This window comes from Streptopelia decaocto, assembly GCF_964273445.1.
Source record: "Streptopelia decaocto genome assembly, chromosome: 18".
Classification (NCBI taxonomy): Eukaryota; Metazoa; Chordata; class Aves; order Columbiformes; family Columbidae; genus Streptopelia; species Streptopelia decaocto.
This window is the reverse complement of record NC_138673.1, coordinates 6902878-6925902: the sequence shown is the minus strand read 5'-3', so window position 1 is coordinate 6925902 and position 23025 is coordinate 6902878. Positions and strand designations below refer to the sequence as shown.

General features: G+C 49.9%; 2 protein-coding genes across 2 annotated transcripts in view; one reads left to right on the top strand and one right to left on the bottom strand.

The window, feature by feature from the left end:
- Nucleotides 1-20910, bottom strand: part of SUPT6H (SPT6 homolog, histone chaperone and transcription elongation factor) — a 26184-nt gene extending 5274 nt beyond the window's left edge. The window contains exons 1-32 of the mRNA XM_082068495.1: nucleotides 20863-20910; nucleotides 16322-16462; nucleotides 15684-15842; nucleotides 15453-15523; nucleotides 15161-15356; nucleotides 14605-14689; nucleotides 13942-14215; nucleotides 13430-13531; nucleotides 12816-12932; nucleotides 12229-12318; nucleotides 11925-12067; nucleotides 11508-11659; nucleotides 10892-10990; nucleotides 10628-10757; nucleotides 10371-10521; nucleotides 9832-9986; nucleotides 9055-9250; nucleotides 8586-8725; nucleotides 8390-8507; nucleotides 7684-7760; nucleotides 7374-7509; nucleotides 6809-6946; nucleotides 6316-6483; nucleotides 5657-5784; nucleotides 4715-4922; nucleotides 4354-4501; nucleotides 3947-4089; nucleotides 3038-3178; nucleotides 1762-1957; nucleotides 1389-1627; nucleotides 1006-1119; nucleotides 394-518 (exon numbers count right to left, since the gene is read on the bottom strand). Of these exons, the coding sequence (XP_081924621.1) occupies nucleotides 394-518; nucleotides 1006-1119; nucleotides 1389-1627; nucleotides 1762-1957; nucleotides 3038-3178; nucleotides 3947-4089; nucleotides 4354-4501; nucleotides 4715-4922; nucleotides 5657-5784; nucleotides 6316-6483; nucleotides 6809-6946; nucleotides 7374-7509; nucleotides 7684-7760; nucleotides 8390-8507; nucleotides 8586-8725; nucleotides 9055-9250; nucleotides 9832-9986; nucleotides 10371-10521; nucleotides 10628-10757; nucleotides 10892-10990; nucleotides 11508-11659; nucleotides 11925-12067; nucleotides 12229-12318; nucleotides 12816-12932; nucleotides 13430-13531; nucleotides 13942-14215; nucleotides 14605-14689; nucleotides 15161-15356; nucleotides 15453-15523; nucleotides 15684-15842; nucleotides 16322-16430 (4448 nt within the window). The 5' untranslated portion in view covers nucleotides 16431-16462; nucleotides 20863-20910. The remainder of the gene's footprint in view (nucleotides 1-393; nucleotides 519-1005; nucleotides 1120-1388; nucleotides 1628-1761; nucleotides 1958-3037; nucleotides 3179-3946; nucleotides 4090-4353; nucleotides 4502-4714; nucleotides 4923-5656; nucleotides 5785-6315; nucleotides 6484-6808; nucleotides 6947-7373; nucleotides 7510-7683; nucleotides 7761-8389; nucleotides 8508-8585; nucleotides 8726-9054; nucleotides 9251-9831; nucleotides 9987-10370; nucleotides 10522-10627; nucleotides 10758-10891; nucleotides 10991-11507; nucleotides 11660-11924; nucleotides 12068-12228; nucleotides 12319-12815; nucleotides 12933-13429; nucleotides 13532-13941; nucleotides 14216-14604; nucleotides 14690-15160; nucleotides 15357-15452; nucleotides 15524-15683; nucleotides 15843-16321; nucleotides 16463-20862) is intronic.
- Nucleotides 20881-23025, top strand: SDF2 (stromal cell derived factor 2; the record flags this gene model as incomplete). Its single annotated transcript, XM_082068496.1, is given in 5 exon segments — nucleotides 20881-20908; nucleotides 20911-20951; nucleotides 20954-21137; nucleotides 21214-21410; nucleotides 21995-23025. Coding segments are annotated over 5 exon segments (738 nt in total). The 3' UTR covers nucleotides 22283-23025.

Sequence of the window (23025 nt, the reverse complement as noted above, 5' to 3'; positions counted from 1 at the left end):
CAGCACCCTCACACTAACAGCTCAGTCAGAACAGATGAGACCTACAAACTCAGGCGATGGCCGTACTGATAACAAACAGATAGACCTGCTCAAGCCACTTGCATTTTGTTTTCAAAACCCAAATACCATATCTTTCCATGCAAAATCTATCAATTACTGTGTATACCCCAGTGCCCGCCCTCCAAGGGCAGTACTGCCTGTAGCAGCCAGCTGGTTAGAAACGTGGGGGTCTCCTGGTCGAGATTTACCGCTCGACATGGATTCTCTACCGTCAAGAGGCCAAACCCTGTGTAAGGGGAGGCGTGACTGACAGAGCTGGAAGAGAAACTGGCTGCAATAAGCTGAGGTGTGGCACTGGCAGTACTGCAGCTGCTGCGCTCGCCTCTCACTTACCTTGGTTTGCCTCGAGGCTGATATCCCAAGAGGAATTTGCCAGGTAGATCTTTACAGGCACTGATAAAGTAGGGAATAAATGTTGGCTTCTCTTTCTTGGTCTTTATCAGTAACTCTTCCAGCTTCTAATTAGAGAGAGAGGAAGAGAAATGCTCAAGAAGAGCCTGCATTTTTAGCAACACACAGAGCCCACAGATATCTCTCTCCAAGCTGTGGCCAGCCCTTTTTCCCCCCAGCCCTGAGGCCAGCAATCCAACAAGCTCCACACCAATGGCCTTGTTCCTGTGCAGCATTGGTGCACAAATGTCACCAGGTCACAGAAAGCCAATACTCTCAGTGATATTTGCTGCCAGGGCAATTTGCTGCTCTGGCACACTGTAGCACACCACAGTCCCATTGCAGTCCTAGCTCCACTGCTCCCAGACAGAATTCTCCTAAAACCTACAGCTGGGAAGAGACTGCTAAGCCCCAAGCAATAAAAGGAAAATGAGAGAGCTCAGTCCAGCAGCTCATGCCAGACTCAAACACTTTAAGAACTGTGCTGAGAAAAATAAATTCAGATAACACTCCTATATCTCACACACAAGCCACCACAGCCTGGGACAGGCTCACCTTCTTGTCTCCACCGTTGCAGTCCTGATAGTATTTGTGATTCAACAGGTCCCTGGCAAAAGAAGCCATTGGCTGGACATAGCGAGCAACAATTTCATCCAGGTCTTCAAACTCCTTTGAACAAACACATGTAAAGAGGTATTTAGGGTGCATGATGAGGAACTCTCATTCTAGTATACAGCTCTCAGTCATACATTCTGCACAGAAAGGCTGGATGCTTTAAGAATAAAAGAGAGCTGAGTATTGTCTACGGATCTGGAGAACTGCAATAGGAATTACTCTCCAACAGCCTGAAAGCAGCTGCAAGGATGGAAAGGCTGTGCCAGTCTGTCCTTGCCAAACAGGTAATTCTCCTTCCCAAGCACATTCTGCGGGGCTCCTACCTCTGTGTTAATCCAAAGTGTGGAGCCCAGGCTGAAGGCATTCTCCTTGCCCTCTTCTCGGACATCCACATGCTGGTAAATGCCATCGTTCACCTTCCAGGTGACAGTCAGGTGGTTTTCCCCTTTGCTGCTTGGCCGAATAATCACATCCCCTTGGTCCATGGTCTCCATCATCTTCTCAGCTTGCTTGAAGCTAATGTTGTGGAATGATGGGTGAGCAATTACTCTCTTGATGTATGCTAGGGGACAAAGCGGAGTGTTTAGGCTTCCAAGAGGAACTGCTTTATTCCAAGTATATGCCTAATTGCACTTATTCTCCTGAAGTGCCCTGGGAAGACTGGCATTACAAGAGAGAGAAAAATCAGAGACTCACTTGTCCGCTGCTGCTTTCTCTTCAGGTCTTCTTCCTGTTTGTGATCTGCTGCCTCAGAGTCAAAATCGTAGTAGGTGTCTTTAGGCAGTTTCCACTCATTGTTCTTATCCATCAGGTCTGAGGTCCTGCAGGTCAGGTCTGCACTGAACTTCTCGATGTCGATCTTCATAATCCTGCAGTGAACGGTCATTCCCACCTACAGCAGAGGGGCAGGCAGAGCTGATCAGCAAGTCTGGCAGGTACACCAGCTTCCCTGCTCTGCAGAATGATCTGCGTGGGGTCACACTGCCAATCAAGAGGTACAAACCTCCCCCACATCAGACCAGTACAACCTTAAAAGTGACCCTTCCATACAAACTAAAAATCAAGTGATCCCCAAGAGGACTAGAATCGAAAGAGATAAAAGAAAAATGGGCAGTTCTCCAGTATGTTTACTACCTATGCCCCATACCTCACAGAAAACTGCATGCCTGGAGGTAAAGGATGACTCAAGTTTACTATTTTAGGTATCTGTGCAACAAAACTAGACTTCATGATGTGCAAGAAAGCAGTTAAATCTGTTCAGAAACAGAGTGGAAGACACCCAAAGGACTTCTCTACTTAAATGGGAAAATACCACCACAAAGACTGCAATGTCTTAGTCCAGTTAACCGTGCTAAAGTTAATTAATAATGGCTCTTTAAAGAACTGCTAAGAGACCTCTGAGCTTACAGGATTATCCATCACCTGTACGGACTGTCAGGGGGATTCCAAAGGACAGCAGAGATGTTAAACCTCTATTTTATCATGTGACAAAAATATGTGATTCTGTTTCTTTCAGAACCCCCATCCCTGTCCTGAGCAAGACCAGTAACTGATGACCTCCATAAATGAATGGAGACAGCAGAAAAAGCTACGAGAGACAGAAAGTGACCCTTGCATATTTGACAGCACTTCTGTGAACTCTTTAGAAAGCCAGAAACAAAGGGCAGCTCCGCATTAGAATGCCTTCTGGTCTCCTAAACCCAGACTTTAGCCAGACTATAATAAATCCTCCCGCAGTGCAACATGTTAACTGATTAACATGGTTCTCACCAGCTGTCAAGAGAGATTTGCACTGTGGGAGAAGGACACTAACCAGAACTTGAACTTGCTGCTGCTTTAAGGTCCTTAAATGAAAATAAGATTTGCAAAGTCATTTAGGGAACAATGGTATCAACCAAACTCTGAATTTTTGGTGTTGGCTCCGGGCTCTTCCAGTTCTTGCTGGATATGTGAAAATCCACTGCTTTCTTACCTTCACCCTTTCTTCTGGCCGCTTGACCACCTTATCACTGAGAAATTTTGTTGGAATGAAGCCAGCGACACCATTATCCAGGCGTGTCTTCACTCCAATGGCCTGACCCGGGCAGGAACCGCTGTCAAAGTGGTTCCAAACCTTGAGCAAGACAAAAGTAAAAGTCATTCAGCATGGAAACACAATAGCCCCAGCAGTTCACACTCAAACAGGTCTAAAAACTGTCTTGGCAAAACTTTTTCAGCCAGCAGAGACCTGTGGAAGGGCAGGGGACAGAGAACCTCAGTGAATGCTGCCCAGGAACGCAATCTTCCTACTTTGGTTCTGCTCAGCTTATGGGGCTTTGCAACCAGGAAGGTCAGAAAGAACATTTTCAGACCCTGAACACAAGCTTGCAGCTCGGGCTGGTTTCTAAAGAAATGCTATAGGGTTTTAAAATCACGGATTATAAAGGCTGGAATTCAGTAATGTTTAGAAGAGACGTAAAGTACAGCTGCATTAAGCAGCAGGGAGTCCAGATAAGTTCTTAAAATTGAGGTGGCAGAACAACCTTCTGTTCTCAGTGTCACAGGCAGTTTCTCTGTGTAAAACGCAATCCTAGATCACAAACAAGCAAACAAGCCTGTTTTATGTATTTGCAACAAACTGGTTGGCTTAGCCCCAGGTCCATTGCACGCTTAGCCCAGTTTGCTCAAATCCACAATGTTGCCAAAAAAGGATCTGTCAAACCTATACTGAAGCAATTAGTCAAAGCTGGAACAGATTATACTGGCAGCCAAAGGCCACACATTCAGGTCAGCATCCTGGGTACTGCAGCCACAATCTTGACTCTGATACTTGTCTCCAAGAACCCTACAAATGCCCAAGCCTGCCGACAGCAGACTCCTGACAAAGGAGAAGCAGCCGCACCTCGCTGAGCTCTGGGAAGTTATCCTGCTGACAGAAAGGACACTGCCAAAGGCCAGTTTCATCGTTCCGTATCGCCTGGTCGTAGCTTTCTCCCTGTGGACGCCTGTGGGCTATCCCGGTCACATTGCAGATGATCATTTTACCTGCGACGTGATGGGAGAGGAGAAGGAAGGAATGAAAAACTGAAAGGCAACTGCAGGGCTGGGCAACTCCCTCCATCTAAGGCAACCGTGCATGAAGGTGTTAAGAGATTACCCAGCTACTTGAGAAGCTGCTTTGTGTAGATAAAACCACAGCACTGTCCCAGTATCACCCTCACCAAGATCCTTCTGCTCCACCTCTACACACCCTAAGTCAACTTAGGATGACAGAAACCATCAGAGCTCTCTTGGTAAACAGGCATGTACCTATATAAAAAGTCTCCGGGGTTTCTTTGGTCAGCATGTTGAAGACCTCTTCCGTGTTTGGAGAACGGTATGGAGTTCTCAGGTCCTTGTACCTGCAGCTCAGTTCAGCTCGAATGTCATATAAAGTGATGTGCTTGTCACCATAGCCCTGTGTGGTATTCAAAGGTTATAAAACCATTAGCAGCAGGAAGGAGGTAAATAGGGAATCCAGTGTAAGTTATGAAAGAACTCAAGGAACTCATCAAACAGCAAATTTCAAAAAAGAGGAATGCACAGGGTACCATCAAACAGCTATAAAACTTAAGAAACTGGACAGCAGAGCTTTCCCTCTGTTGCTCAGCACCAGGAGCCCCCAGCACACCTGTCTTTCCAGTTCTTCAGCAAAGGCATCGAGATCCAGGTCTTTCAGACGCTCAGGGTTTTCTAAGATCTCCTCTAGAGCTCCTGCAGGATTAGCGTCTTCTGCTGACTCGTCGTACTCTAAGGCATCCACTGCCATTTTTCTTGCCCATTCGTAGGTTTCAGGATGGACTCTAGACCCATCTAGGACTTCGATGTAGGAATCGGTACTGAAATAAAACCAAAGCAATGTTTAGATAAGAACTCTGCAGAGTTCCAGAGTCACCTCCTTCAGCTCAATAGCAAATCACACCGTTGAGCATCACTACAGGCCGTGTGGCTGCTTTGCCACTGCTGCCCTCAGTGGAACAAACTACTCTGAAAAGGACACAACAAATCCTTCATTGCTAAATCAACAGGAGCCAAGGCAAGATAAGACAAATTCCAACCTGCAGCTCCTGTACTGCAAAGATACAACCGGGCATTTTGGGTGCTATCTAGATTTCATCACTGTGTGCTATAGCTGCTCTACAAACTTCCCAGTATCACTACTAGTTTAAGAGGAAGCTAAATTGCCAAGTTATGCCTCAAGTTTGAAACTTCAGACAAATAAAACACTGATGACAGGACTAGGCAGAAACTAAAAGTGCATACGGTTTACTGACAGACATACATGGCGACAATGTTAGGGCACAACTGGTTTTAGTTTAGTTCCTCTTGACCACAAAGGGTCTTTCAAACCATAGCATGCTATATAATTAATGTTCGGCATCTCACACTGCTATGCGAGTTCAGCTGCCCTTAAGAATCGGATTAATAAGCAACAATACCTGAACTTGGCCAGAGACCAGAGGGGCCACACAGAAATTCCTGGGAACATGGATTCCATGGAACAAGATTGCTTCAGCCTGTCGTTCACACTAATTCCATACCCCTTACAACACTGAATGCCCCCAATACCCACCTATCGCCCAGCGACGCCGTGTCGATTTTGATGAAGCCAGCACAGTTGATAAACACCTTGGGTCCCATGTGACACATCGTAACCAGCTGGGTCCTGTTCTCCAGACGTGTGTTGTTCTGTTTTAAGATCTGGAGAGAGAGGTAATCGTATCAACTTTGCTATTCGAACAGAAGGGTTCTCTGTGAAAAGCAGAGGATTCACACCAGACACCACAGTGTTAAAACATCTGACATAATCAAGCCCATCACAGCTCAGAAATTGTTGCCCCCTGCCTGTGTCTCAACATCATATGAAAGGGGGTGACTCCACTTGGAACAGCTCCAACTCTCAGGAAAAGTGTTGGCTTTCTGCCTTGTGTTTTCTACAGTATGGAGGCATCTTGATACTGTAAGAGTGCATCCGCTCCCGTGGGTTCAGGAGCTCACTGGGATTGATGGATTTGCTAAGTTGCACGGGTCTATCAAGGACATAAGTCCAAGCAGAGCTTTGGGGTCAGGCGCGGTGAGGTAACACGTACTAAAACACGCATCAATGGAGCTGTCATCTGTATCTGGCACACGGGATCCTGACTCAGCCCGTAACAGCACTGTCACCAGGCCAACTCACACATTATTGGTGATGTTTTTTGGTTTTGTAGGCAGGGACAGAAGCTGCCTTACCTTTAGCAGGTGAGTGCCTTTGCGTGGTCCCAGGCCACACACGTACTGCAGCAAAGCCTGGCTGTGAGGGTGAGCAATTGCCCGATTGACATCCACTCCCACCTCGTTCACACGGTTTATGAATTCGCAGTAGAGGGCATTCAGCAGCTCCTCCTTCACCACGTGTTCCTGGCAGAAATGAGAGGCATTAAGCTTGCACAGAGACGCATGCGACGCTCTGCCATAAGCAAGCTATGCCAAACACAACAGACTGGCTTTCAGGAGCTGTACTGCACCTCAGCCCCAAGAACAGCCTAAAGGCAGGAGGCAGATGAACCAAAGGAGGCAAAAAAAAAAGATGCTGTATCTCAAATATGGCATAGAACAGGCAGAACTTGCACCAGTTCAATTTGGAATACTTTTCTTTGACAACAAACTGTCCCAAGCCTTCCAGGCTACTTTCATTTGCAGAGAAATTTCTACCTTGCCCAAAGATATCACAAGGAAAAGTTACCTGCAGAGGGTGGAGTTTCAGGCAGAGAATATCCTCATCAGAGCTGCAGACTTGGGCAAACTCTATGAGGGGATCCTGAATGCGGCGAGCAAGGGAGACGGCTTGACGCAGCAGTGGTGGGTAATCCCGGAATTCATTCTGCAAGAGGCGAAAGAATCATGGAAAACCCTCGTTAGCGTTTTCACACTTTATAGCACAAGTAGCAAAGACACATCAGATAGAGAATGGAACAAGAGAAGCATTTGGTGCTCAGAGCAAAGAAAGCTGAGGTCAAAGGCTCCCAGGAACTCTGCTGCAAACAGGAATAGAACAACTCCAACCACTCAGTTGAGCAAGATACATTTTAGACTACATTAATATTAAATTTGCACATCTGCTGGCGCTGATCTCTGCAGGGAAGCCCAAGTAAAATGTTTTGCCTTGATCCAATGACCAGTACGTCACTGTCTAGATGGATCACGTGAGGCAGCGGATGATACAAGGCAAGGCCAGTGCAACAAATGGAGGATGAGACAGCACAAATGAGTGACAGACTAAGGGACAGCTGGAATAACAGAAGGTTCACCTCAGACTTCTTGCTGTTCATGTAGAGGATGGCCAGCTCATTGTCCACCAGCTCCACGCCGATAGAGGACAGCTGCTGCCCTTGATCCAGCTCGTGAACAATTCTCTTTACATCCTCCATCAGCATCTGAGCATCCCTAGGGAGAAACAGCCAAGGGGACTGAGGGGACAGCACAAAGCTGGGTCCTGGAATCACTCAGGGACATAACCCCAGTGGGTTACCTCACACCATGGACAGAAACAGTGAAATGTAGACAGGCAAGAGGAAAAGATGGCAAAGAAACTGGGAAGTGGAAGAAACACCAGCTGACCTGTTCTCGCCTGCAATTGTCACCACGTGAGGCTTCTTGTTCAGGAGGAATTTTTTCAAGGTTTCAATATCCTGGGCCTGGAAATGAAAGTTGAGACAGGTCGTAATGGAAAAGCTAGAGAGTTTCTGTACTGAGCTAGCTACCAGTCCTCGGTTCCTATTTCACAGGGCAAATCCTCCCCCACTGCCTCCATGACATGACCATGTCTAAATGCCTTTTCCACTGGCTGGCCTTGCAGCTCTGACCACTGTAAGGGCAAACAGGAAAGCTCTGCAGAGGAAAGACTCATGGCATTACACTCTGTTGTTACAGAAAATCAATGCAAGTAGGGAGTGGAAGTCAAAAGCCTGACCCAAGCCCCAACAGATCCCACAGCTTCTCACTGTTGCAATGTGATCATGGAAACGGGAGATTTCTGTAGCTGGGAACACAGAAGCCCACAAACTCCCAACCAGTAGAACCTGGGAATGACCAGGCTCTGCCACTCCCTGCAGAGGAGCAAAAGAGATTAATTGGAATGCAACTGAAAGCAACTGTTCTACCAGAATAATCACAGGGTGGGGAAAAGGCAGTATTTTTGCAAGCAAGAGTGACAAGGCCTGAGCTGTCTTCAAACTGACTATTCTTCTCCAGCCCACAGTGGATCACATGGTACCAAAAGTGACATGCAGACATTCATCTTGACAACAGCCACACCAAGTCTCACCTTCTTTTCCCTCTCTTCCTCACGCCAGGCGTTCCTTCTCTTTGTGAAATGTGGCAGCCGGAGGAAGTCTGTAACCTCACCCTCTCCATTAACAAGGGCACAAAACACGGGGTGGTCCCTGCAAAATAGAGATCACTCAGACACGGAGGATTGATAAACCTGTACATGGATCCAGAGGAAACTCCTTTCCTCCTACCTGGCTGAAGAAAACGCAATGCCTAGTACTCGAATCCCCTTCCCTTGGTTTTCATCCATGAAATCATCATCTTCCTCCACTTGCTGATCAGGACGGTATGAAGCTACTTTGAGCCAGTTGTACAGTTTCCGACTGCAAGCCTGGTAGAACAGAGAAGGGGAGAGTGAGAAAATCCACTGCAGGTGCTTTGGCATGGCCCTTCTCCAGAAGGAAAGTCATGGACTGCTCAAGGCAGCAAGACAGTCTATTCTGCCAGGACTGGGACATTGGGACCAGCTCTTCTCCCTCCCACCAAGATATCTGCTTTTTTCTCCATCCTTGGGAAAGTACCAGACTCACACCCCTGCCTGCTTCCTCCTCCTTCCCAAGAGCCTGCGTACAGCCCGTCAGCAGCAATCTCCAGCACGCTGCAGGTCTGTTAGCATCTGTAACCCAACTCTGACTCAAACCCACCTGTCTCCCTTCTCACCTTGAGGACGTACTCCTTGGCCTCCACCAACAGCTTGTTCTTCAACTCTTTAGCCATCTGCACATAGAGGAACTGGTTGAGGGAGCGCTCAATGGCCATCGTACGCTGCCGGTTCCACTCTTGCACCTGGTGGCTGAACTCATCCCGATAATAGAACTGTTTGATTTCATCAAAGTACGTCTGGTCACTACCGTAACTGCAAGAAATGAGAGGTGGAGATACAGAAGGGCTGCCTGCATTGGCACCATCACTGGCGATTCCTGCCCAGGGATGTAATAGCAGTACTGCAGATTCAGTGAGCTGCCTGGAAAATGTAGGGATGAGCCAATCCTCCCTTCAAACACTCCTTTAGCTGCCAAAACTCTGCTGCTACAGAGATCACAGCTGAACGCCATGCTGGCAGCACAGAGAGGCCTGATCAGTGCAACATGGGGCAGCCCACAGCCAGGCCAGCACACCCACACTGCACAGCATGGCTACTCGGGTGTGCAGGGAAGGACTCAAGGAGCCAAACAGTGAGGGTGGCTGGGAAACAAGCATCATCTTTCACAAAAATCCTAAAGTCTTCAGAGTTTGCCTTCAAATGAATAAGCCAGATATCTGCTAAAGTTTTAATTACATTAAAGAAAAGAGCAAGACTGAGAGACTGCTTGGCTATAAGGGGCAGGAAACCACAAGGCCATGATTTCCAGGGTTAGAGAGGAGCTCTAGCAACACAGCAGCACTGAATGAACGAGGTCCGCCAATGCACGGATGGCATAGCCAGTGAGGACTCACCCCTCCACTCCTTTCATGTCAATGCTGATATCTATGGTCAGCAGTCCCTCGTCCTCTGCCAGGCTCATTTTCAGGAACTGGTCATCTCGCAGCTCCTTCACAGGCTTGTTCTTCAAGTATTTAAAGGAATAGGCATAGTGGGCTTCATCAACATCCTGGGAGAGAGGAGAGATGGTCACCATGCATGCAGGGCATTTGTGAAGAAAGACCCTTCTGTAGACTGTAGCAGACAATGGTTTTCATTCAATACCCCCTCACCCCTATGCCTGCCAGTCTGCATTTCCCTCCCCAGCAGGACACAGTGGAATTTGTTCCCAGTCCCAGAGAAAAAGAGTGTGTTCCAATAATTCAAGGCAACATCTCAAAACACAGCGTGCTGCTGAGCTGGCCTCCACAACAGCCCAGCTCACATGCTGCTCTAAGATTTATTCAGAGTTGCCACTGACATGGGAGAAGTTTTCAGATGCAAAAATGAGCATCTGTATGTTATTTAGATCCGTCCCTGAACTGACCCACAGAGTCAGAGCTCCCTTCCTTACCTTCTTCCCCTTTTTGGTTGGCGAAATGTTGATTTTAGCTCTTTCTTGGAAAGTCTGTCTCAGGACCTGTCTGACCAAAGGCTCCCTGGCTATTTGCAAAGCCACCATGTACCGGGCTCCTTCCAGCACTGCTTCAGGGCTTGGGAACTGACTAAAAGCAAAAAGGCAATGTGAAGGTTTAGGACTTGAGAATGTCCCCAGATGCCCTCCTCTGTGTCACATCTACACAACATCAACGCAGTTCCCCCGCCACTGACCTACACACATAATCCTTGGCCAGCTCCAGGGGCTCTGCAGGGAACTGCTCTGTCTCATGACGCTGGTAACTGTCTCGGAGATTCTCTCCAAACTGCTCAGGTGTCAGACCAAATTTCTTAGCCAGGCCATCTAGGAAAACAAAACAAAACACAAAAATAATGAGGACAAGGGTACTGCAGCTTATACTGAGTGAAACTACCAGTTGTCCTTCTACAGGTGAGCTAGGCCAGGGCAAGCTCAGCATGACAGAACACAGTCCCTACCCAGCCCAGCTGTCTGGCAGATGGTGTACATATCCCGACGGGACGCCTGCTTCAGCTCCGGCCCTTTCTGCTCATCATCTTCTGCATCCTCCCCTTCACCTACGGGAAGGATACGTTTAGCGAGGACTCTTTACAGAGGCATCCAGACAGCTGCAGGCTGTTAGAGCACAGCGAAGGGATCAAACACAACCTACATCGTGCAAAAGAGCCCCTAAATTCCACAAACACACCTCAAAGGTCACAGTAGCCTTAAAACTATCCAGGGTTAGAAAAACACCCTGAAAATGTTATCTTCTCTTCAGTTTCATTCTTTTGCAGTTTTAATAGCAGTATCTCTGAGTTGCGCATTAAAGCACACATCAAGGTGGCTGATCCTTGCTTTGGCCTCTGCCATGAGGGATGGTATTCAGTCCATCAGAAAAGCAGCACCTTGTGTGACAAACTTCAAACATTTTCAGCGATGCCTGGAAGAGCTGAGACTAACTTGAGATAGAAGCAAACAGCAGAGATGCTCTCTGCAAACAAATGGGCTTTGCAACAAACTTTCTTACTACTCTTTTGAACCAGGATTTTCAAACAGCCCACAATTAGGAGTCTATTAAGTTTGGGGACAAACCTTCCTCCTCTTCGCCATCCTCTCGGACGCGCTTTTGCTTCTTTCGAGCAGCTTTGGCAGCATTCTGCATCTTGGGGATGTCTCGCCCATAGTACAGCAGGAAGTGATTATACACGTCCTTCAGCTCGTCCGTGGACTGCACGTCCTTCAGCCTACGGCACGCAAAGCCAGCACGTTACACCCTGCCCACAGCTCAACCACGGTCAGAGCACTTGGGGAACTGGCTCTGGTATAGACCAGGCAGAGGGAGCGCTTGGGCTCATCTTCCAAAAGAGTTTTAAATATTTCTCATTAATGGCTTTGTAGGGGGGCTAAAGTCAATGGGCTGCAGCGGCCAGAGATTCTGTGCTATTTGGGCAAGTTAATGCACATTTTAAGTTGTTTTGGAATTAATATAAGAAAGTCATAGTGCCGTACCTCTCCATGTCAGTAGTATCAAGGGCCCTTATTCCATCGGCCAAGGGCTTGTCTGGGTCAGCAGAGATTTGTTCGTACTGATAGGCCTGCATCTTCTCAAACAGACGTGTCAGGTTCTGCTTGCGGATCTTCAGCTGGGTCCACTAACATGAGAACAAAGACTTCCCGTCACATGCACCATAGCGGTGTGTCACATCTGTCTCCTCCCTTCCCAAACGCAGGCTCCCAGGATCTTTGGATATTTGTCATATAAAAATAATTACCAAAATCTTCATCCACAGCCAAGCTTGGAAACATTCCTCACCTTCTCATCCCACTGCCAGACCCTCCACAGATCGTTGATGTGCAGCTCTGGCTCCACATACTCCTTTCTGTAGAAGGCGATGAATGGGACCTGGGTCAGAAATGAGACTCATCACCACCGTGAAGGAGACTGGGCTGTTCCTGGCAGCCAGGAGTTCAGAGAATGCTCCTGTTCCACGTGGGAGAACCAGCTGTCCCACCAAAGAATACACCACATATACCCAGAAGCTCCTGCCACATTCAGGTAACACCTCAGGGAATAGGCTGAATGGACCAAGCAAGGCTGAGGAGACTCTGAAATTCCTGCGCCTCACTTAACATCAATTTGTCGAGGATCAAGGGAAATACGACAATATCAGCCTCATCAAATGGGTCTTAAAATACGTGCATTGCCACAGCTCACACAAGATAAGCTGCACTTTCCAATGAAGCACCGTTTTGTCACAGGGGAGACAACCAGGTATGGTATCTCAGCCTCTTCTAGTTTGCTGCTCTAAGTGCTTCCAGCAGCCCCTCTGCTAATCCTGTCAGGATGGGGAAACAGAAACACAGGCCTTATCCTGGTAAAGAAGCCGAGTTGCGAATTACCTCAAAATGTTGATTTCTCATGAAATTCAGGGCTTCTTTAATCTTCTGGATGGTGCTGGGCCCCTTGCGGCTGAAACTGCTGCTGGCTTGTCCACGGTCAAGATAGTCAGAACTTTCCTAAAAGAAGAAATACATCGTGTTGATCGTATTCCTGAGCTGGCCCCCAAAACACCAGCAAAGGCTGGAAAACAGTGATGCTTTTGATAGCTGGTAATGCAAGTTACTACACACTCTGATTTTGGACCACAGAAAAGCATCGTAGGCCTGACCGGCTTAAAGGAAAATGGAGAAGCACGATCTGGCCAACGTAACTGAAGGTTAAAAGCAGATTGTGGCTAATACTAGTTTAGCCCTCAGTGCACAGTGGCTCAGAGATCTCTCAATCATTCTTGCAAGTTCTCTGCATTCCATTTTGTCCTGTTTTATGGATGCAAAACTGATTATATTTGCATGTCAACTGACGTGCTCAAAACCAGAAAACCAGAAAGTGGGCACACATTCCTGGAACAAGGAGGAGATTCCTGGAGCAGACTCCTGGAACAATGTCTACAGGCTGGAAACCTCCATCACTTTCAAGTCCTCTTAGGACAGAAGTCCCAGGTGTAGTCCTTTACCTGCAAGGAGATGGTGGGTGTCGCAAATGCGTTTCTGTAAATCCAGTCAGCTTCTTCCTCCAGCTCATCATCTTCAGCATTCTTCACTGGGATGGACCGCAACTGTGAGAAGACAACAGGATGAGCAGAGGCATGTGCAACATCAGGCCCCGCTTCTGGAATAATTTCCAGAAGCATGGAAATTATAGTTTTGAGCTGCAGGTTGCCTATGAGGTCTCAGTACCTCCCACACCTGAGCACAAGCCATGCACCACTCCCAGGAGTGCAACACTGGCACCCAGTGGCCAAAGAGAAATTGTGACCAGCGCCAAAACCGGGCTTACACAGCTACAACAGCTCACAGTGTTATGTTTGCAGGTGGAGTTTCAGTCTATGCCTTTGAAAGGCGGGATTTTCCAAGAGGGAAAAAGAAATGCCAAAATCCAGCCAGCTGGTCTGCAGCTCCCAGGCCTGTTGTGCTCGCTGGGAGCCAAAATGTTTTCTGCCTGCAGACTGGCACCCTCTTTCCTCACCTGGAACCTCTCAGGCATGTCCGTCATGCGGATCTCGTTGTCCTGGTCCGTTAGGTGACTGCTCTCCAGCTCACTGGGTTCGTACATCTCAAAGATGCTACGCCGACTGACGCGCTTCTTGGCAGTCTTTTTGGGTCGTACACGGGTCTCGCCTTCAGCTTCTTCATCCTCGTACTCATATTCCTCCTCCATCTCCTCATCGTACTCATTGTACTTCTCAAACTCATCATAGTCAAAGTCCACACCGAAGATTTCCTGGGCTTCCTGCAAAGCACTGCAAGGCAAAAAACTATTGTTCAGCCCTATGGTGCCATCACAAAACATCTTTCTAGCCACAGAGAAATGGCCAGAGCACCTAAATCTCAGCTTTATTTTTCACCTAGGCTAAAAAATCATGCATAGGTACACAACTCTGAGCTTTACATGCAAATACTTCTCTTAAGGGACAGTTTTTGGTATCCCTGTAAAAAAAACAGGTGAGAATGGAAGGAGTCAGGCATTTAAGAAATTCCACTAAAAGCTCCACGTTTAAATTTACCAGGTTCCTTTGGGGAAAGAGAGCTGTGGTATCCAACCACAAGCTGAATCACTCTACAGATGCAAGAATCAAGTAAGCTGAGCACTGGTTTTGAGGCTCCAGGCCAATTTCCAATCAATACTTACGCATCTGTGTATCCAGGGAGCTTCTTTCGCCATTTTGGCTTCTTCAGAGGTTGTCCATCGTCATCCACAATGAAGTCATCGATGTCTGAACATTGAGAAGCAATTTAGTGGTCAGGACATTTGCATATTCAACAGGTAACTCTGACAAAGCTCAGCTCAGCCATTGCAGCTGTGATACTCCACTACAGGCTTAGGCTGCCACTGGCTGTTGATCTGCCCAGCTGCCCACAGCATCTCCTACACCGACCTCAGACATTCCTAGGTACTAAACAGTGCCTTGAGTTCCTTCTTTTGAAGCATTTCCATTTTGGAGGCAGCTTAGAGGAGACGTTCAACACCTCAGCACGTCATGTGCTTTGGACAAAGCAGTTCAGACAGGCAAACTAAACCTGCCACCCAGAAACATTTAATTCTAAAGACTGTACTAATGAGACAAGAGCTTTACCATTACATGGCTACAGCCTTTGGTTACTTCTAGCTCAGAGAAAGTCTTAACTTCATATCTGTGCTTTAATCCTTGGACAAACTTTGAATGTAATTGACAATCCATACTCACCCGATTCATCTTCCTCCTCCTCCTCTTCCTCTTCTGGTGGAGCAACAGGAGCTTCAACAGCTTCTCCTCCCTCCTCGCCTTCCCCATCCTGAAAGATTTCTTCAGCAATGGCTTCCTTCTCGTGTTCTTCCTTCCCATAGTCTTCCTCTTCATCATCCTCATCATCGGACATTTTTCGCACACGTCTGAATTTTTGCTGCAAGTAAACACGTTTGTTAGTGCACAGAATCCCTCAAACAGACACTCAGAACTGAAATTCCTCCCTGAGCAGCAGCACAGGAACACAACTCACCCTTTTGACTTTAACGCCCAAGTTCTCTTCAATGAGGTCAAAATCGTCATCCTCCAGGCGGTCATCAAAAGCTATGAGAAGAAAGTAACGATAAGTTACGCTCCCCCTTCGCTAATCTGGGAACGGACCACTCAGTGTGACAGGTAAAGCTTCCCCAGCCCACGCAGACACCCAGGGCAGCGTGAGAGCGTTATGCTGTGGCCTGTTCTGAACAATCACCATAATACTTACTGCGCTTTCTCTTTTTGTGGCCAACATCATCCTCAGAGTCTCCAGAGTCACTGGCTTCTTCCTCTTCTTCCTCCTCCTCATCGTCATCATCGTTAATGAATCCTTTCAAGTTCCCCTGCTCATCTTGGTCATCGAGATTCAATTCCTCCTCTTCCTCATCTGGTGGAGAGCAGCAAGTATTAGACATGTACTCAATGGTTATCTGCTGAGACTCCTCCTCAGCTCTGTGCAAACATCTTCCTTCACACTATTCAGGCAGAGTGTTTTCACTGAGCACTTTTACTGACACAGAACCCAGCCAGCTGTTCATGCCAGAATCCCACTTCTTGGCTCATGCTCTCTCCATAGAGGGAACAGGTGGAGTGGTCACACTGGGAGAATTCCTCTGCTTTTACTGTTTACTGTCAAATTATGTGACTGCAAGTCCCACGGAGGTGAAGCAGTGTATTTTCTATTGCCAAATATAAAAACCATGTAAGCACTTTGAGGAAGGGAAGCACTTAAACAGCTGAGATTATTGAGTACAGATGGCCATGCTATTATAGCACAGTTACTGCTCCATCTGCAGAGTCATGGGACGTAAAATAGAACAGCGAGGCACACAGAGAATTCAGCAAACTCAGGACAGACAGACTCACCGTCCTCATCTTCCTCCACAAACTTCTTGGTTACTCTGGGCACAACCTCCCCATCCTGGTTGTACTCCTCCTCCGACTCCTCCGCTTCGCTTTCTACGAAGTCAGACATGGCTGCAGCGTCTCACACACGGCTGCACAGAACTGGGGAAGAGGAGACATCCATCACATCAGCTGAGCGAGCAAAACACAAGCACATCCCCCTGCTGGGTTTTGGAGAGAACACAGCCAAGGAAAGAAGGTTTCAAATTATCTGTCAAGGCCGTGAATTACCCAGTGTCCACCCTGCCTGGACAGCTCTGTCACCAGAAATTAGACAAGCGAAGGAGCAACCAAGTGCTGCCAGGTCCTGTCAGCCCATGTCTCGGTGAGTAGAACAGGGCCTGTCATAGTGCCGTTTGTTACATGGCTGAGCTCCCGGCTGCGGCTGAAATGGCGCACGCAGCCGAAGCCCTTCACCCCATCCACACTCTCCCACGCGGCCACGAAAGCAACCCCACGCTGCCACCGACACTGCACAGCGTTGGGCGCACAGTCCAGCCAATTAGGATCTAATATGATTAATCCTCACTCAGTTAATGAAGCCAGAATGACCCTGAAAAGGGCCTTGAGGGAGCTGCAGTCACAGGCTGTTAGCGAGGCTCTGCAGAGCCCGCGGGGCAGCCAGGGGAGAGGTGCTGGGGCTCCCCAATTCCATCACCCCACGCAGTCGGAGCCGCTGCCGGGGTGTTCCAGCCCAGAGGCCTCTGTACTGAGACTGGGAAGAAACAAGAGACTACAGAAATGGGATGGGTTTTTATATCCAGGATCTTTTATTTCATGTTTTTCCCCAACTGGGGTTTCTAGAAGCAGAATAAATCAAACTTCACACAATGGAAAGAGTGTGTCTGTAAAGACATGGCTCAAGTTCTGTTTCTCTAAACCTTCCGCTTCTTGTGGTTACAAAACTTGCTGTGATTTTTAAAATTTTCAAAGGACTTTTTTTTTTTAGTTCCTTTTTACAGACACAAAACCAGCAGAAGCTTACAGAAGTCAGCTATAATAAAAAATAAACCAATTCCACAAATGGCTGTGAAGATGAAAACGCCAGCCCAGGAGGAAGTACCAGCCTTTGAGAAGGTACAAAAAGGAGCTCAGAGGAGGTGTCAGATCTAAAGCCAAAACCTCCATATTAAATTACATCTGATGTAAATGGTTATCTGCTGAGACTCCTTCTCAGCTGTGCACAAACAGCATCTTCCTTCACACTATCCACACTCACAAATTGCATCTGATGTAATTTAACATGAAAGAAAAAAAGAGAAAAAGATGAGGAAACAATCCCATATGCCAGGGAACGGTACCTAAACAAACAGGCTTCAAAATGTTCCCGTAATCATTTCCCCATTGCAAACAAACAGCTGAAGGGAATCAATCCCATACGGAACAACCTGATCAAGGCTTTTCCACGACACTTCTCGTGTATGGAACTTCATGTTCTGCCCCAAGATCCACACATCTGGTGCACAAACATGACTTTGAGAAAAACAGGGACTTATTTCTCTGTTAAAGAGTCCCATTCTTGAGAGGACACTGTAAAAATTGCATACATTTCAGCATCCCTCTCAGAAATCACGCTTTGGAGAGCAGTACAGATGTTAGTTAAATATGTGTTCCTGAAGTAAATGCCACCGATGAATTGTGTAACTACACGCAGTAGGAACGGGAATTGTTATCTTTTCCAACCCGTGTATGAATATTATGTCAACTTCACACTTCCACACCAATTCTGCTACATGTATCCATCAGGGTGCATTAACACACACAAAACTGCAGGCTAAGTGGCTATTCCTAGAGCATTTCCAAGTGTAATAACCTCATTTCTCTCCTGTCCATGATCAACACACTAATCCAGCAAGAAAGAAAACCCCTTGTCATAGCACCATTTAAAATGTCACTATTCTCTGTCAGTGAAACATTTTGCTCGCAATTCCAACTTTCTTCCTCATCGCTTGTTCTACCATTTACTGGCAATTTCACTTCACATCAAATCAAATTTGTCTGGACGCGGGGAACAGCTCGGACTTAGGAAAACCGTCCCATTTAATCATCTGGCTGAGCAGGTTCCGCACAAGCCAACCACCCACAAAACCAGGTGATTTCCGCTCCAACAAAACGCACCTCGGGACAGTAGGGATGTCACTTTGCGCGGCAAAGGGACCCAAGGGCAGCTGTTACCACGGAGATGCTGATTCAGGTGTGAACTAGAGGTGCGTCTCCCACCCTTCACTCCAGAGAGGCCTTGATTTGAAATAAAACAGGACAGGGAGGCAGGTGGGGACTCTGGGCTGAAGAGCGTTGGGCCAGCCCAGGTGTATCAAGCTCTGGGCCTCTCCTCGGAGCCGAATCTTTGCTCCTGTAACGCTCCCAGGAGAGGGTCAGAGATTGCCATAGCACGGGAGCAAGCGCTAAATTGCATTAGAGCACCAAGAAGTCAAGTAGACCATGCCTAATCCTGCACACAAGCTCCTGTAGGTGATACACACATATAGCTTTACCCCAAAGATACCTCACGGCCACCAGACATTGATCAAGATGGACAAAGACAAGAGCAAAGCTGTGAGCGAGGCAGCTCCAGCACGGCCTGGCCCGCTCGGCAGCGATGCTGGGGCAGCTCCGGGCTGAGCGATTACATGACCTCGGCTCTCGACCAGGGGCAGCCGCACTTTGCTCAGCTTAAGGCCACAACTGTCCAGAGTCCACAGGCTCCTTTCAACTGGGATGACCCTGAGCAGAGCGCTCTTTGCATCAGCAACATATAGTTTTGTATTCAGTTTGTATAGCTGTTTGACCAACTTCTGAAGTCAGGACCTAAACCAGACATTGCCACCCTCCTTGGTGGTGGGCGTGCAAAGGAACACAGGGCAAAACAACGTCTGGAGACCAACAACGCTGCAACAGGGAAAGTCCAGGCAGCACAGCCACTGCAGCTCAGGAACTTCCCATACCTGCTTCATTAGTTTTAATGCTCCCTGTTGGTCCCACTGCCCCCAGCACTCTCAGGCGGTAGAACATAACGTGGCAGAGTGTCACAGTTTAATAATATGTTGTGCGAAAAAGCACTTCCACCTGCTTATTTTAGACCTGCTGCATCATAATTTCCTGTAAGAAACAGAAAATCGATGTTCCCTCCTCGCTTTCTCTGACCTGCCCGTGACTTCACACACCTGCACCGTGTCTCCTGTCAGCAAGCTTTGCCCCTAAGGTGAGGAAACAAATATTTTGCTTGTCTGGAAACCTGCTCATCTGCACCACCCCTGCCCCACACCTTTTCCAGTCCTGCTCTTTTGAGATGAGCAAACCAGAGCTGCCAATAATATCCAGGCACAAACTGCCAACGATTTATGCAGCAGAGTAATGAATGTTTTCTGCTTTGTTCTCTGCTCCTTTAAAGTAATTCCAAAATATCCTTTTTAGGCTATGGCGGGGTGTTGAAGTGATGTTTTAAAAGAAACGATGAGACACCAACAGCTCTTTCCTGAATAGTAAAAGCTGATGTAGAGTCAATTGCTGTGGTGTTTGTTACCTTCATTACACTCATTGCCACCGTATCTCATTTCCCACACTAGCACTCAGACATTCAGTATTATCTGGTCTCTGCAACTTCCCACAGTGATCCTAAATAATTTAGGATTAAACTTTCCTTCGCCACATCACCATATTCAGAAACGAACAAACAAAAAACGGCAGCAGAGATGGCTGTGAAGCTCCACAATAACCTCACTCCACCGCGAGCACCCATCATTTGTCCCTACCCTTTCTTCGACACCCTTCAGTCAGGTTATAATCCCCCAAAGGGCCTTCCCATGCGGCTGCCTCTCGGCTTTTCACGGAGAACCTCGTCAGCAGTTTGCAAAGCCAAACCAGGGCTCTGGGAATCGCACCTGCAGAACAAGCTGGACCACGGGCGCACCCGAGAAACAGCGGTCAGACCCTTTCCCCCCTCCCAGCGGAGCAGGCCGAGGCTCTCCGTGCCCTTCCCCTCGCATCCACCGGCTCTTCCTGCCGTGTCACCGATGTCCCACAGCCCCGGGGCCGCCGCGGGCTCTGTCACGGGGGAGCCGGGGGCTCCGGGCCCCTCGTGTCCGCGGGGGGAGCAGCCCCACCCTCTGCCCCCCGCCCGGGCTCCCCCGGCGCTGGCCGGCCCGGCTCCCCCCGCAGGCCCCACCGGGTCCCCGCCCCGGGAGCTCCCGCCGCCGCCAGCCCCACCCGGGAGCGGACGAACCGCCGCTGCCTTCACCCCCCACAACCGGGCCCCGCGGCCCAGCCCGACGCCAAGCACCGGGCCGTCCTTAACGCCCTTACCGGGGCCCGGGCCCGCCGCAGCCAGCCAGCCACCCCCGGAGGCCTCGGAGCCGCCCCGGGCCCCGCGCGTCCGCGCCGTTCCCCTGGCAACGGGCCCCCCTAACCCGCAGGGGGTGACACGAACCCTGCCGGGCCCCCCCCGCTGCCGCTCGCTCTCTCCCGGCCCGGCGCAGCCCCGGTCCCGCCCGGCGCGGCCTTACCCAAGGCGCCGAGGGAAAATGGAGGCCTCCGCGGCGGCGGCGGCGAGCGAGGGGGGCGGAGCAGACGAGCGGCGACCTCCGGGCGGGCGTGAGCGGCGCCACTTCCGCTTCCGGCGGCGGAATGGTGCCGCCGGTGCTGCTGCCGGTGCTGGTGCTGGCGCTGGGCGCGGCGGTTCGCGGCGGCTCCGGGCCCGTCACCTGCGGCTCCGTGGTGAAGCTGCTCAACGTGCGGCACAATGTCCGCCTGCATTCGCACGACGTGCGCTACGGCTCCGGTAACGGGACGCACATCCCCCCTTTACCTCCATAGCGGGTCAGGCCGGGGCTGAGCGCGGTTCTCCCTCTCCGCAGGCAGCGGGCAGCAGTCGGTGACCGGAGTGTCGGCGGCGGATGACGGGAACAGCTACTGGCGGGTGCGGGGCCGCACGGCGGCCGTGTGCGAGCGGGGCCGGCCGGTGCGGTGCGGGCAGCAGATCCGCCTGACCCACCTGGGCACCGGCCGCAACCTGCACAGCCACCGCTTCGCCTCCCCGCTCTCCGGGAACCAGGTACCCGCCGGGACCCCGGCCACACCGGGGAGCCCCAACTTGTCCCCTGGGCCCAGCCCCTTTCCCCAGGAACAATCTGGCCGCCCTTGTCACCCAGATCCCCCTTGTCACCCTGGACCTGCTGGGTCCCCACTGGGTTTTTCTTGTCTCTGCCAGTCCTGACTGGGCCCCCCTTGTCCCCTGTGTCCCTACCAGTTCTGTCTTGTTCCCTGGTCCCAGCTGGGTCCCTACCAGTCTCACCTTCTTCCCTGGTCCCTACCACATTCTCCCTGTCCCTACCAGTCCCAGATGTGTCCCCTGTGTCCCTGCTAGCTCTGTCTTTTTCCCTAGTGCAAACTGGGTCCCCCATGTCCCTACCAGTCCCGCCTTGTTCCTCCCTCCCTATCAGCTCCTCCTTGCCCCCATCAAGTCCCAAAGAGACTCTCCAAGTCCCAGCTGAGCCCCAGTCCCACCGAGGTGCCCCACTTTATCCCCAAGACCCAGCCCTTTCCTCTGCCCCCACCCCTCCTTGCCCTCTGGGTCCAGCTCAGTGGGGTCCCCCCTCTCTTCACCCCAGCCCCAAACAAGCTGTTTTTCACCCGCAGGAGGTGAGCGCGTTTGGGGAGGCCGGCGAGGGCGACTACCTGGACGACTGGACAGTAGTTTGCAGCGGGACGTACTGGGCGCGGGATGGCGAGGTGCGCTTCCAGCACGCCTCCACCGAGGTCTTCCTCTCGGTGACGGGCGAGCAGTACGGGCGGCCCATCCACGGGCAGAAGGAGGTGCATGGCATGGCCGCCTCCAGCCAGAACAACTACTGGAAGGTGATGGAGGGGATCTTCATGCAGCCCAGCGAGGTCTTCAAAGCGGAGCAGTACCATGCTGAGTTGTGACGGACAGACAGACTGACGCTGAGCCGCTGGGTGCTGCCCTGTGGCGTTTGGGTTGGCTCAACCCAGAGGACAGACCCTGTACCCACCTGGGTCTGATACACACCAGGGTGCAGAGCCCCAAATCCAACACAAGGCAGATCCCAATGTCCAAACCTGACCAAAAGCAGCGCCCAACGTCCAAGATCCAACATGGAGCAGGTCCCCAAGTCCTAAATCCAGTCCAAAGCAGATCCTAATGTCCAGACCTGACCCAAAGCAGAGCCCAGCATCTGAGATCCAGCACAAAGCAGGTTCCCACATTCCAAATCCAGTACAAAGCTGAGCCAAACACCGGACATGGACCAGGTCCTCGTGTCCTAAATCCAGCCCAAAGGGAATCCTAAGGTCCAGATCTGATTGAAAGCAGAGCCCAATGTCCAAAATCCAATATGAAGCAGGTCCCCAAGTCCTAAATCCAGCCCAAGGCAGATCCTAATGTCCAGACCTGACCCAAAGCCCAGCCCAAGATCCAATATGAACCAGGTCCCTGTGACATAAATCCAGCCCAAAGTGGATCCTAATGTCCAGACTTGACCCAAAGCCAAGCCCCACATCCTGACCTGACCCAGAGCAGATTCCTAAACTCCACAACCCTTCCCTTGCAGCTCCCTCCAGCCAAGACCCCCCCACAGGAGCTGCACCCCACACTGTACCCCAAACCTCTCCCTGTGCGCGGCGAGGACCCGGGACCATAAAAGAGCTGA